The following is a 13360-nucleotide window of genomic DNA, read 5'->3' on the forward strand; positions in this document are numbered from 1 at the left end:
GAAGTTTCTGGCTTCAATTGCATGTGGTAAAAGAGTCTCTCTTTCCCAGGTCTATATATTTCATACCAAGGATATGTAATATGGTTCACTCATCATAAACCTAGAACTTATATGTCCCACTGGCTACTGTGCAATGAAAGTTCCATCTGGCCCATTAAAGTATCTCTGTTAGTGATTTCTGAAAAAGGCTAATCCTTCACTGCCCAGCTGTGACAAGTGACTAGAGAGAACCCAGTTCCATCCACCTGACTGTCTGCTGTCTGCCCATCCACTCATTCATCTTTCTGTCCATCTTACACATATTAACTATTTACCTTGTGCGAAACACTGTATTAGTAGGAGGTTGTTTGTACTTCTTTTTCATATTTAACTTATTTATTCTCTGTAAGATGCTTAACTTTGGTTCCTTTTCTTTCAGGACCAAAGCTTAACAGTTTATCCTAAATTTATGACCTTGCTGCCATTTAGAAATGGAGTATTTTGCAGAAACTTATACAGAATATTGAATTGTAACAAAGTTTTACTCTTCCCTAGGAAAAGTTTTTTTTTTTAATTAGGGGAAATCTGGCTATAATTAAATTCACTTTATCCTTAACTTTATGCAAGTCAGACTAGAGTTTCTGGAGAGGGTTGTATATCTAAACAACCTAAAATACAGTTGATGGAAAATGCATATGTATCCTGAAACTCTGGTGTTGACCCATCTTTAAGATCAACAGCATCCAGGCTAGTCTGGTGAAGTGCCTGGGCATTTTTTCTTTTTTTGAGATGGAGTTTCGCTCTTGTTGCCCAGGCTGGAGTGCAATGGTGCGATCTCGGCTCACTGCAACCTCCGCCTCCCAGGTTCAAGCAGTTCTTCTGTCTCAGCGTCCTGAGTAGCTGGGATTACAGGCACATGCCACCACGCCTGGCTAATTTTTGTATTTTAGTAGAAACCGGCTTTCATCATATTGGTCAGGCTGGTCTCGAACTCCTGACCTCAGGTGATCTGCCCACCTTGGCCTCCCAAAGTGCTGGGATTACAGGCATGAGCCACTGTGCCCGGCCTACCTGGGCATTTTAACATCTTTCCATAATGCCTCATTCCATTTTCTTCCCCACCCACAAGCATCTTTCTTGCCTTAATTATCAGTATAATTGAATATAGACATATATGTATGTAATTATTTTTCTTTTTTGAGGAGGATTGCTTGTCGGGGAGGTCATGGCAACCATCCATTTTGTTTTAAGAATTGCCCCATGATATGTGAGGATCCTACTGTTCCTGATATAACAGGTCATTCATGACACTTGACCAAACACAGATCCTCACGTGTCCTCATTTTATGGCACAGATGCCTATGCAGGCATCCATAGCTACTGGATTTTTGGTCCCTGGTGAATTGCAATCTATGCACGTGTTCCGCAGTTTTATATATAAGTAAAAACTGCATTAAAGGTGACTGACATTAAATCAGACCATTGTCCCATCCATCTTAACATGCTGTTATTTGCATGTGATAAATATACTATCTATCCCTAGGGCCAAATACCATTCTAAAAACTATATATACATATATATAGGCTATTTAGGGAGACAGACTTGCAGGTTTATCCTATTTTATGAATGGTTGTTCAGAGATTTCTCATCTGATTCCGGCCCATGCTGCTTCCCCCACATGCCACTTGAGGTGGCTTATTGTATGCACACACCCACCCGCCCACAGGCATGCTCTCTTTTATTTCCTCTGACACCTACAAATAGCACGGCAGGGGACTTCAAACACACAGAAAAGCAGCTTGACCTGCCAGCTGAGTGTCTGTTGTTGGTTATTTCAGTTGTGAGCTATGTGGCTCATGCCCTGAAAGCTGATCAGTTGCTACCTTCTGAAGTGGCAGGACTGACTCAGCACATCAGCAACCACTTAAGATGGAACCCGGTCCTTGATAGCCACTAATTCAGGGAGTGTGCTTTGGGGACCTGCTTCCCTAAGGAACCATCTGGTCCTGGGGTGGACTTCATCTCAATATTGACCTAGCAGTGCCAGGAAATTCCTGTGCAGGGTTGAGAGAAAGAGAGAGCAAGAGAGAGTGAGAGAGAGACAAGAAGGAAGACATTGCAAATAGGCAACAAGAAGGCCACCATGATTTAAACCGAGCCAGAAAGGATACTTACTGCTGACTAACTGGCCCACGCTTAAAGCTGAAGAAGAGGAGGATGAGGAGGAAGAAGAGGAAGCCTGCCGGACGGGACTTTGAGACATGGATGCTTGGCTGTGAGCCAGGTGCAGAAGGTTGCCTTGGGAGGCTGCTTGACCCACTGACGTCTGGGAGGGTTGGTGGAGCTACATGAGGGGATGTAAAAAAAATACACAAATGAATGAAAAATTAGGGGGAAAATGCCAGGGAACAGAAGTTTCATCTGGGGGTGAATCATTTTATTTCCAAGAATATATACTTCTCAGGAAGAGTGCACACCCTACACAGCAGGCAGGCATTTTTTTTTTTTTTTTTTTTTGTAGAGCACATACTGCCACTTGCTTGACAGGCATTTTATTAGTAATTCTAAATATATTATTAATTCCCCACTTGGCTTGTTAGAGCACCCAATTTTCTACATTTCTAGACCCTGGCATGTGGCTGGACCTTTCTATCTATTCATACAATTACAGCACACTTGACAGGCTTCTCAAGTAAGTATAGATACAATATAACACCATCAACTCAGATTGGGAAACTAAAACTTAAAGGTGTGGCTGTACCCCACCATTTTATCCTATGTAACTGGTATTTTTAGAAAAGTTCCAATGTAGGCCGAGTGTATGTGGGAACTTCCTCCTCTTACAGACTCTAGAGTCTGGATGGGTTTCTGTGGAGTTGATAAAAGGCTGTCTGATATCCTAAGGAAAATTCAGAAAGAAGATGGGGAGTCAGAACAAAAATATCCCATAAGATTTCTAGTTCTCAGTCGTTACTTTCTTACTCTGGGCCGGCCACTGTATTAAGGACATTGACTAGTTTTCCTATCAGCCTGTGGTGTGGGTACTATTTCCACCCCTCTCTCACAAACAGGGAAGCTGAGGCACAGAGAAGCTAAAGGATTTTATAGGTTCAGCCAGCAAGTGCAGAGGAGCTGGTCTCTGGACACATGAAGTCTGACCCTGGGACCCGAGCTCTTAGTTATGATGCCACAAGGAAGAATTAATTTACTTTTAAAAATTGTGTGTGTGTTAAGGAAGGCTGTCTTTATATCCATTTATTCATGATTCCTCTACAGGTTGTCAAAGGACTGTTGCCCTGAGAGGTGAGAGGAGCTCAGCTGAGGAGAGAAAGGAGAGAGGGAAGGGAAATGCTTGCAGGTTCTAGGTCTACTTGGAGGCCCAGGAGGGATGTCTCTCCATCATTTTTTTTTTTTCTCCTGGAAAGCTGCCATAAGGGCAGGCCAGGACCCCAAGCAGGTAGACAAGGAACCTCAGCATTAGCCACCTTTGTTGATTGGACATAGCACTTTTTGGTTTGTAAAGTGCTTTCATATCCATCGTCATTCTCACAGAGGTGTAGCAAGGCTTTTGTAAAATGGAATCAGCCTGTGAGTAGAATTAGGTCAGGACCTCAACTCTGGTGGGAGGGAGAGCTACCCCCAAAACAGGCACCAATCTGAGAAGGTCTACCACTTTGTTAGCACCTAAGAGCCAGCCTGGGGAGTTTCAACTTCATATTTGTCACTGCTTTCCCAGTGTGTGTGTGTTTGTTTTTTCATTCAACTTTATTGAGATATAATTTACACATAATAAAAAAACCCGTTTTAAACACAGAGTTTGATGAGTTTTGTCAAATGTGTACACATGTGAAGCCACCACCACAATCAAGATATAGAACCTTCTTATCATTCCACAATGTTCCCTCCTCTCCTTTGTCATCAATTTCCACTCAACTCCCTGCCCTAGACAGCCACTACCCTGATTTCTGTCACTCTGGATTCATTTGTCTGAGTCCAGAAATGGAATCATACAGTATGTACTCTTTTTGTATCTGGCTACTTTTGCTTGGCATACTGTTTTTGAGAGTCATTCATTTTGTTGCATGCCTTGGTAGTTCAGTTTTTTTTAATTGCGGGATAGTATTCCCTTCCATATCATATACGAATATGGTATATTTTTTATGAATTCATCTGTTGGTGGGTATTTGAGTTGTTTCCAGTCTGGGGCTATGATGAATAAAGGTGTTATATAAACATTTATGAACAAGGCTGTCTGTCTACTTGTGTTTTTGTTTCTCTAATGTAAATACCTAGGAGTGGAACTATTGGATCATACTGAAAATGCATGTTTAACTTTCTTAGAACCTCTCAAACTGATTTCCAAAGTGGTTGTACCATTTTATGTTCCCACCAGCAATGTATGAGAACTCCAGTTGCTCCACATTCTCGCTAACATTTAGGATCATCATGCTTTTTAATTCCCTAAAGTGTTTTTATCAAATTAATATTTTTCCTTCAAACAATTGTTAGGGGCTACTCCAGAAATGTGCTTAAGGAGCTACTTCCCCTTCTGGTCCCCTGTGGTAATAATTAATAATGGCGCTCCTACTCACATGGCATTCCTATGTAGTGATGTGCCTGGCAGGATTATGTGAAGTAAATAACCAGCCTACGTCGCTGCTGAACATTAGAATCCAGGCTCCCACCCCATAACGCAGGGATCTTCCCAGGAAACCACTTTGTGCCTCCTACAGAATTGCCTGCAGTTACATTTCAAGTGAACACCCATATTGTTGCTCAGCTATGTGAAGTAGAGGCTAGATTACAAACCACAGACAGTTACAATTGACAAGGGATCCCAAATTAATATGCATCAAGCATCTGCCAAAGGTAATTAGCCAAACTGCTGAGCACATAATCAACAATTGAATCCAGTAAATTTTATACTGTAGGGACACATATTAAAGATTAAATCTATTTTTAATTTGCTTAATAAAGTGTGACGGATATTTGCATGTCAATCTACCCCCTATAACGTATCGAGTTGTCCTTCTAAATACTGTTACTTGGCAAAAGCTTTTTACAGTTTAGAATTACTGAATCATTAGATTGTCTTCAGTTTTACCATTGCATCAATATTTTATTGGCCCTGGGTGTGGTAAGGAACCATCAAGGAACTGGAAAATACACCAATTTAAATATTTCTTCCTCAGACACAACACAGTAAAGAAAAAATTACTAGGCTGCATTCTTGCTTAAGAGTCACTAGAACAAGATAGGGCTTATGCATTAAGCTAGGCAAGAGAAGAAATTTGAGATGAAAATAAAATAATTATTTTAAGAACTTGTTCCATGTCCATACAGTCAAAAGGAGAGTCAAAAGGAATCTAAGATGTCTAAGAATCTAAGAAAGATATTTTTCTTCCAAAGTAAATAATCATTTCTTTTAGGACATTGGGGTCCTGCTTACCTCTAGAGTTCAACCAAACAGTTCAGAAAAACCAATACAAATTCTTCAAATTTCTTACTTGTCAAGGATCAAGAAGATTATATAAGCAGTGGCATCTCAATGGAGCCCATAGGTTTCATTCCAATTGCCAGTGTAAATGTGTATCTGTTAATTATAGAATCATTTGCAAGCTCAGATAGAATAGCCTTCTGTACATGTCAAAATCAGCCCAGATACTAACCTCTCGCCTTCATAACGTCTTTCCTTAGAAAAACAGGACTTTGGAAGTACCACTTCTGTGACCTTCCATCTCTAAAACTGTAATTCTTTCAGATAAACTATGAAATATAGCACTATGTCATTGGGATTCTTAGTTTAATGTTTTTGGTGTATTAATCTTTAGAAATTTTATGCTTAAAATATATTTATGAAATAAGAAAAGACAAAGCAGAGATTTAAGCTACTTTATGAAACAGCTCTGGGGTTCAATATAAAAATTTAATATATGCTAAATAAGCAGCATTAGGAATATGTTACTTAATTTGATTTAATTATGTTGTTTTGGACACTGACTTAAGTGTAAAAATCATATATACTTGTATTGCATAACTATTGGCAAAAGAAATAGACATTTAAGTATTAAAACATAACTGGACACAAAAATTCGAATAATTTACCAAAAGAAAATGCAGGGAGTTGGGGGAATAATTAAAAGCAGAAGAAAAAGTTTCTTTCCTTTCCTTCCTGGAGGGAAAGGGAAACTTAGATGCTTCTATAAAGGCAGATGTTTTATTACATTATCTTAATTTTTGAAAGGCCAAATATATGAGTAATGTTTACTGGATGCTTCCTACCTGTTTTTGTATATATTATTTAAAATCCTGGCAATAGTCCTCCTTTTTAGGTATTGGTGATATCATTACAGAAGAGGAAACAGAGACTTAAAAACATGAAATGACTTACTTGGGATTACACAGATGGTATAAGTAAGCTTTGAATCCATGTAAGTCTGATTCAAGAGCCAGCACTCCTTCCACTATGCCCCGCTGCCTCTCAACTCCACGATCATTGGAGATGAGCAGTTACAGGTCAGCGAAACAGCAGAGAGCTGGGAAGTGTGGGAACAAATGAGGTATGTTCAAACTGATAGATCACGGTGAGCTACACATTCAAGTTGATCAGCCATAGTGTAGATCATCATGATCTATCAATGTGTTTCGTTTCCCTAATATAAAATTTCAAATATTTTTCTGGTTTAAGAATTATTGTCTGCAGTTCCCTATTAAAAATATCATGTTTGAAAGAAAACATGGTACTCTCAGGTGGCTAGAAGATTATCCAAAAATAATGTTATGATTTTAGTGCAGTTTGGGGACACATCTCAGATGCAGTTGCCTACAGATTGTTCTTTGCTTGATATAGTTAATTTTGGTTATCTGTACTACCCCCAAACTTACTCCTCTCAGTACTGTATCCTGTTTATATGATCATATTTTCTATTTATTCACCATACTGTTAGTAGACTGCCTAAAGGAGCTTGAGTTTCTCTCTGTCTGAATTTACATAATCACTTTCTTGCCCTTTTTGAGCTGGGAGGCAGGTGTAAATAGGCTGAGATCATGGAGAATCTGCAAGAAAGAAGAGCAAAGGAACAGCTCATATGAGCCTGTGGCTGTGCATTTTCCAGAGGAGGAGGACCGGATGTCCATCCCACACAGAATGACAAATGGAGCACAGGATGCAGTATCTGAGAAGCTTTCTACGTCCTGCTGGCTCTCACAGGCTTGCTCTCTTGGTTTGTTTTTATTGGTTGGCACTGCCAGGGTGTTTAATATATTCACCAAAAATAGATTGAAATAATAGCACACTTTAAAGGCTTTCTTGATTTTCTGTGCCACTGATCCCCAGGTATCTTCTGTGTGTTATGTGGTATATCCTTAATAATGTTTTAGTTTCTGGAATAAATCATCTTCTAATTAAATGTGTCATTGATATTAAAATAAGTGGGGTGGCAAGTGTCTTGGAAAATGGAATAAAATGCAGAATGTACTAGGCAAGTTGGAAAAGTGAATGCATATAAACAGAAAATTCAAATGGGATTAAATATAAAGAAACTCACTTGGGGAGGAAAAATCTCTCTAAATCTGCAAAGGCAAAATGAAGGAGGGCTGGCCTTCTACAAAGATGTCAGAGAGCCATAGTGAACCGCAGTCTGAACCCTCCCTGTGCTACAATGGAGGCAGTGAATACAACCCAGAGGGGTCTCGCAGAAGCCAGAGTATGTGGGAAGGGCATCGTTACTTGCCCTCCCTGCCTGCCCTAGTTGGCATTTTTCTGAATAATGTGTACCTTGGAATAGCTTGAAGAGAAATTAAATCAGTGGTTCTCAAGATTTAGTTGCATCAGAATCACCTGGAGGCCTGTTAGAGCACAGATCACTGGGCTCCACCCTGACTTTCTAATTTAGTAAGCCTGGGTTGGGGCTCAAGAATTTGCATATCTAACAAGTTTTCAGGTGATGCTGCTACTGTGGGTTGGAGGACCACACAGATTTTGGAAGGAGCTTCTCTTGGAAAAAGAGTTAGAGCAAGTGGACCTGTTATGTCTAGATAAAAGAAGCCAGAGCCCAGACATAATAAGAACTTTGATTAACTAGGAGGGTATAATGAATGCCTGAGCCTTACTGAGTTCATTCTACTGTGGACAGGACAAGAGCACAAATTAAATTTGCTGAGAGATTTAGAGTTGACATGAGGATGAGCTACCTTAAAACATTTGGAGGACCTGGAACATGATACAAGGGAGATTTTAGCTATCTTTGTGGAAAATTTGAAAAGAGGAGGAAGTCATCCTTTTGGCATTCAGAGAGGCTTTACAGAGGAGGGAGGGATTTAGGACAGAGGAGGGAGAGTGGATCCAGATCCCAAAGAATGGATGAGCAGGAGCTTGCCAGACAGGGAAGGTGGGAAGAGGTTCCAGGCCAGGGGCACAGAATGCACAGAAAGTATGAATGAACTGTGTCAGCCGAACCTGACAGGGAGTGAGAAGGTGAGACCAGAGAAGTTAGCTATCCAGATACATGACCGGAAGGTCAAAGGGCTGCTCTGCATTGGGACCACCCGTATAGATTTCACCCATCTAGGCAAACCCTTACTCTATTTTAGATCCCTTGTGAGTGGGAATGCCTCATTTCTATCTCATTCTGGGTGGCTTGAGAAAAAATTGAGAATCAGTGATTCAGGCCAGGGCTAGGAAGGAACATTGATTTTTTTGAAAATCAGTCAGTGAATACATTTTTGTATTTACTTGAAAAATAATGGATGGATTTTGGTAATTGCATGGCATTTTAAGAGAGCTAATTTGAATAGGCTGTCTCTCATTGGTTTTCTGTTAGTACCAAGATTACCTTTTGAGGAAAAATTGAGTGCCTTCATGGATGGTAGTCTCCAAGTATTATAGCTATGGTATTTAATTTTTGAAAAATCTTGATGCTTTGATTTTTCAAGTTGCAGATTTTTTGTCCTTTCATTTGTCTCTCCCCACCTTAATGATACTAAAAAGTCCTGTTAACTTTTGTCTGGATTTAGTCAAAAGGAGAATAAATCTACACAAAAATAATGTCTATGTGGCTTATGAAGAAACTACTAATTCATAGGCACCAGGCAATCAGGGGAAAGAAAACCAGGGCCCTCTGGACCCTGACTTTGGGAGGTGTTCACCATATGCCACAGCAGCTGTAGAATCCCCTGGAGGAAGCAAAAGGTTGCTTTTGAGCTCCACTAAATATTTTTGTATTAAGTAACTTTTTTTTTCATGCACACAAAGATTCTCATCACTCTCTTATTTTCATCTGGTTGTTTGTTTGAGACAGAGTCTCACGCTGTAGCCCAAGCTGGAGTGCAGTGGTGTGATCTCAGGTCACTGCAACCTCTGCCTCCTGGGCTCAAGTGATTCTCGTGCCTCAGCCTCCCAAGTAGCTGGGACTACAGGCATGCGCCACCATGTGCAGCTAACTTTTTGTATTTTAGTAGAGACGGGGTTTCACCATGTTACCCAGGGTGGTCTCGAACTCCTGAGCTCAGGCGATCTGCCTGCCTCGGCCTCCCAAAGGGCTGGTGGGATTACAGGTGCGAGCCACTGCACCCGGCCTTCATCTGTTTTTTTTCTGACTTTTATTTTCTGGTATTGCTCACCAAGGATTTCTGATGTAATACTGTGGAAGTTATATTTAGGGCTGTCAAATACTGGTGTTTTTTTAAAAAAATACTGTTTATATTTCAGATGATAACTTCGCATGTTCTTCTCTCATCATTGGAATGAATCATCATCAGTGTGTTGGATACTACATTCTTAGATTCAGGCTCTTTTAATTAATGGTAGGCAGATGTGAAAATTAAATTAGAGATGTCATTACTTTTATTAAATTAAAACAAATCATTCCAGGTCATCTGGTCTAACAGTCCTATACTTTACTTCATGAAAGTGGACTTCCTTCTGAGTATGAATTAGGGAACTCTCTGTTCCTGTAATTTATGACATATTTTACCATCAGAACTATGCTCTTGTGAGATCACACATTTGTCATAAATCACATGAAAAAATAAATTGAGAAACTTCTCTACTGTATGACAGAAATCCTTTCTTTTTTAGTGGTTGTCCATATTATATTTCTTCAATGTAAAGGGTAATATTTAAAGAAAAACATTGAAGACCACTATCCTTATATCTTTTGAGCTTTTAACTTTTTGACTCAGGGGCTTTTATGATTGGCGAGCCACAGAATCGCAGCTTTTACATCTGGGACCCACACTTGTGCATCTCCTGTCAATTTGCCCAACTTGTTAGCTTGATTGCATGTTCTCATGGTGTCTCAACTGGAGCCAATGCCAAGAAATAAAGTCATTCATTTATTTCTACCATTTCCCTGGTATTTCTGACCGGGTTCACCACCAGTTTTCTGGATATTCCTGGTACTAGGACAGACCACCGGCACATGCCTTGAGCAAGAGAGGCAGGCCCATTGGTGCCTGCTGTGACTTGGGTATTTGAGATGGTTCCCGCATTGCTCTTTTCAGCTGTGCTCACGTGTTCTCTCAGCGTGCACATACCTGAGAGGTGCACATATGTGTACTGGTGAAGGGAGCCCGATCTTTGGGATGCTGGCTGTAGCTGACATGTTGGTTGGGGTGTACTTTGTTGGATTTGCAAGGTACATCCCCAAGAAGCTGGCTGTTTTTTCCAGTTGCTAATCTCCAATCCTGCAGTGAAGAGGACAGTGGTGGTGGTTAGACTAGCAGAGGACTGACCATATGTTGCCGCAGTAGGAACAAGGTTTCATTCCGGGGCTGACAGATGCTGCGTGAGAAGGCTCCTGAGGTTTGTCTGGGCCTGTGAGAGAGACTGTGGAAACGGATTACCGATATCTGCTGTGAGCAAGGGGTTAGGTGTGGCACCATTCCTGTCTCTTATTTGCCATTCCTTGGTTAGGCCTTTCTCCTAGATCAGAACTGTACTACTCCCAATCTAGAGCCGCAATTTTGTGTCACAGCTGTAGTCTATCACCCACACTCACCTTTGAAATTCAAGGTGAGAGTGAGAGCTACTTTATATTAAATGTTAATGATTTCTAACTAATTCATCACCTTTTTGGCAATTTACAAGTGGCTTTGCTGACAAAAAAGGTTTTTAGCAGATTGTAGAAAAAGAGGCCAATTTCTCCATCTTTTCCCCCAGAGATAATTTTGAACATAGTTGGAACAGATGAAACTAGGGTTTAAAAGGCTAATGAAAGATAGAGAACCTTGCCTTATTTGAGGAACCACTTAGAAGGTAGAGAATCAAATGGAAATAGTGTAAATAGTAAATAGTGAAATAAATAAACCAGCTGAGAGATGGGGGGAAGAAAAGTTGTTAATGATAAGACTGGCAGAGACTGCTTGGAATAAAGCTGAGGAAGAAGAGATGGCTCCCCAGGCTACAGATTTTAGATTTTGAATGAGAAGACAAAGTCTCTGTCTCCAGAAAGTGTACGGATTCAGATCTCACTGGGATTCTCCTGGTGTTGGCTCCCTCGCTGGGTGAAGTTCCCTTGCTGAACACTCTAATAGATCCCTTCACTTCTCCCTCATGGCACTTACTGCTGCCTTAGCGAAATATTTTTATAAGTCTTTGGTGAATGTACATCTTCCTCACTACACCATAAGCTCCATGAAGGAAGAGCTCATGGCATCTGTCTTGCCCACCAACACAGCCTAGCTTCCTGGTACCAATGCCAGACACACAGTAGGTGGTCAATAAATATTTCCATTAAATAGATTTTTTTGTACTCATTGAACAAGCAACTGGATTTTCCAAGCATAGTCTCTGAGAGCCACCAAGAATGGGCTTGTTTTCATGGTTGGATCAGGAGCCAAATGGAGGCAATGGCTGAGGTATCTGGAAAGATATTTCTGCATTGTTGTAGATAAACGATAATATTGGGACTTTCTTCTTCCCTTCTCTTTATATTTTATTTCCTTGCTAACTGCTTTACATTATACAGCCTTCTGACTTCACATAAAGCCATGTGCTCAGTCATACACTCACTCTTAGTCTTCATCATTCCTGTCCACCATCTTTCTTTTCTTAGTGTACACTCCAGCTTTAACTCTGGGTCTTAGCCTTGCCCACCTCTTACTTCTTAACTCAGTTAAGGAGCTCATTTCAACATGTTTCAAACAGGCACAATCCAGACTTTAAAACGTTGTAACAGAGAAACAGAGGAATTGATGTTTCTTCATTGGTTTACCTAATTTTATTTCTGCAGCATTTGATGCTCGTCCACTTCCTACTTTTTTGAAACACTTGGATGCTAGATCACCACACTCTGGGTTTCTCTTTTAGTTACCCAACGATTTCTTCTCTCATTTTTCCTCTTCCATTCTTAAATGCTGATGTTTCCCAAGAGGGACTCTTGGTCTTTCTTCCCTTGCTTCTCATGTTTTTTCTGATTTTTTTTCTTCCCTTGCTCCTCTTGCTTTCTCTGGTGTCTCATTTGTTTTCAGCTACAACAAATGTACTCATGACTTGACTCTCATGTACTCATGACTCAACTCCAAGTACATGCTCTCATTAATTCTTCTTTATGTTTTGCTATAGACTCCTAAATGGTTTGCTCACAGTAGATGGTTTACTTCAGTCCAACCTCTGTAGTGCTATCAGAGTTATTTTCTCGAAAAAAAAAAAAAAAAAAGCTAAGCTTTTAAAATACCTTTTACACGTTTAACAGGTCCTGTTCCCCATGCCACCCAACTGGGTGAGTCCCTCCAACAGGGGTTGTCAGACACCCTATATAGGAGTGATCCTACTGGCATCAGGTTGGTGCCCTTTGAGGTCAGAGGTCCCAGAAGAAGGAAGAGGCACCCATCTTTGCTGTTCTCCAGCCTCCTTGGATGACATATCCAGGCACAGGAGCGAATCAGATGAGGAGGGCCTGAAGTGAACTCCCAGCAAACTGCAGCAGCCCTACAGAAGAGGGACTTGACCACTGAAAGGAAAACAAGCAGAAAGCAACAACAACAGCATCATCATCAACAACAACAACAAGCCCCTACAAAAACCCCATCCAAGGATCAGCAGACTCAAAGACTGAAACTAGATAAACTCACAAAGATGAGAAAGAATCAACGAAAAAATGCTGAAAACCCAAAAGACCAGAGTGCCTCTTCTCCTCCAAATGATCACAATGTCTCTCCAACAAGGGCACAGAACTGGATGGAGGATCAGATGAACTAATTGACAGAAGTATCAGAAGATAAGCAATAAAAACTATGATGAGCTAAAGGAGCATGTTCTAACCCAATGCAAAGAAGCTAAGAAACTTGATAAAAGGTTTGAGGAATTGCTAACTAGCATAACCAGTTTAGAGAGGAAGATAAATGACCTCATGGAACTGAAAAACACTGCACAAGAAC

At 40.5% G+C, this 13360-nt stretch overlaps 1 protein-coding gene across 1 annotated transcript in view; it reads right to left on the minus strand.

Annotated features, from left to right (window-relative positions):
* Positions 1-13360, minus strand: part of POU6F2 (POU class 6 homeobox 2) — a 492070-nt gene that overhangs the window by 13557 nt on the left and 465153 nt on the right. The window contains exon 8 of the mRNA XM_055293368.2: positions 2156-2324. Within this exon, the coding sequence (XP_055149343.1) occupies positions 2156-2324 (169 nt within the window). The remainder of the gene's footprint in view (positions 1-2155; positions 2325-13360) is intronic.

This window comes from Symphalangus syndactylus, chromosome 9, assembly GCF_028878055.3.
Source record: "Symphalangus syndactylus isolate Jambi chromosome 9, NHGRI_mSymSyn1-v2.1_pri, whole genome shotgun sequence".
Classification (NCBI taxonomy): Eukaryota; Metazoa; Chordata; class Mammalia; order Primates; family Hylobatidae; genus Symphalangus; species Symphalangus syndactylus.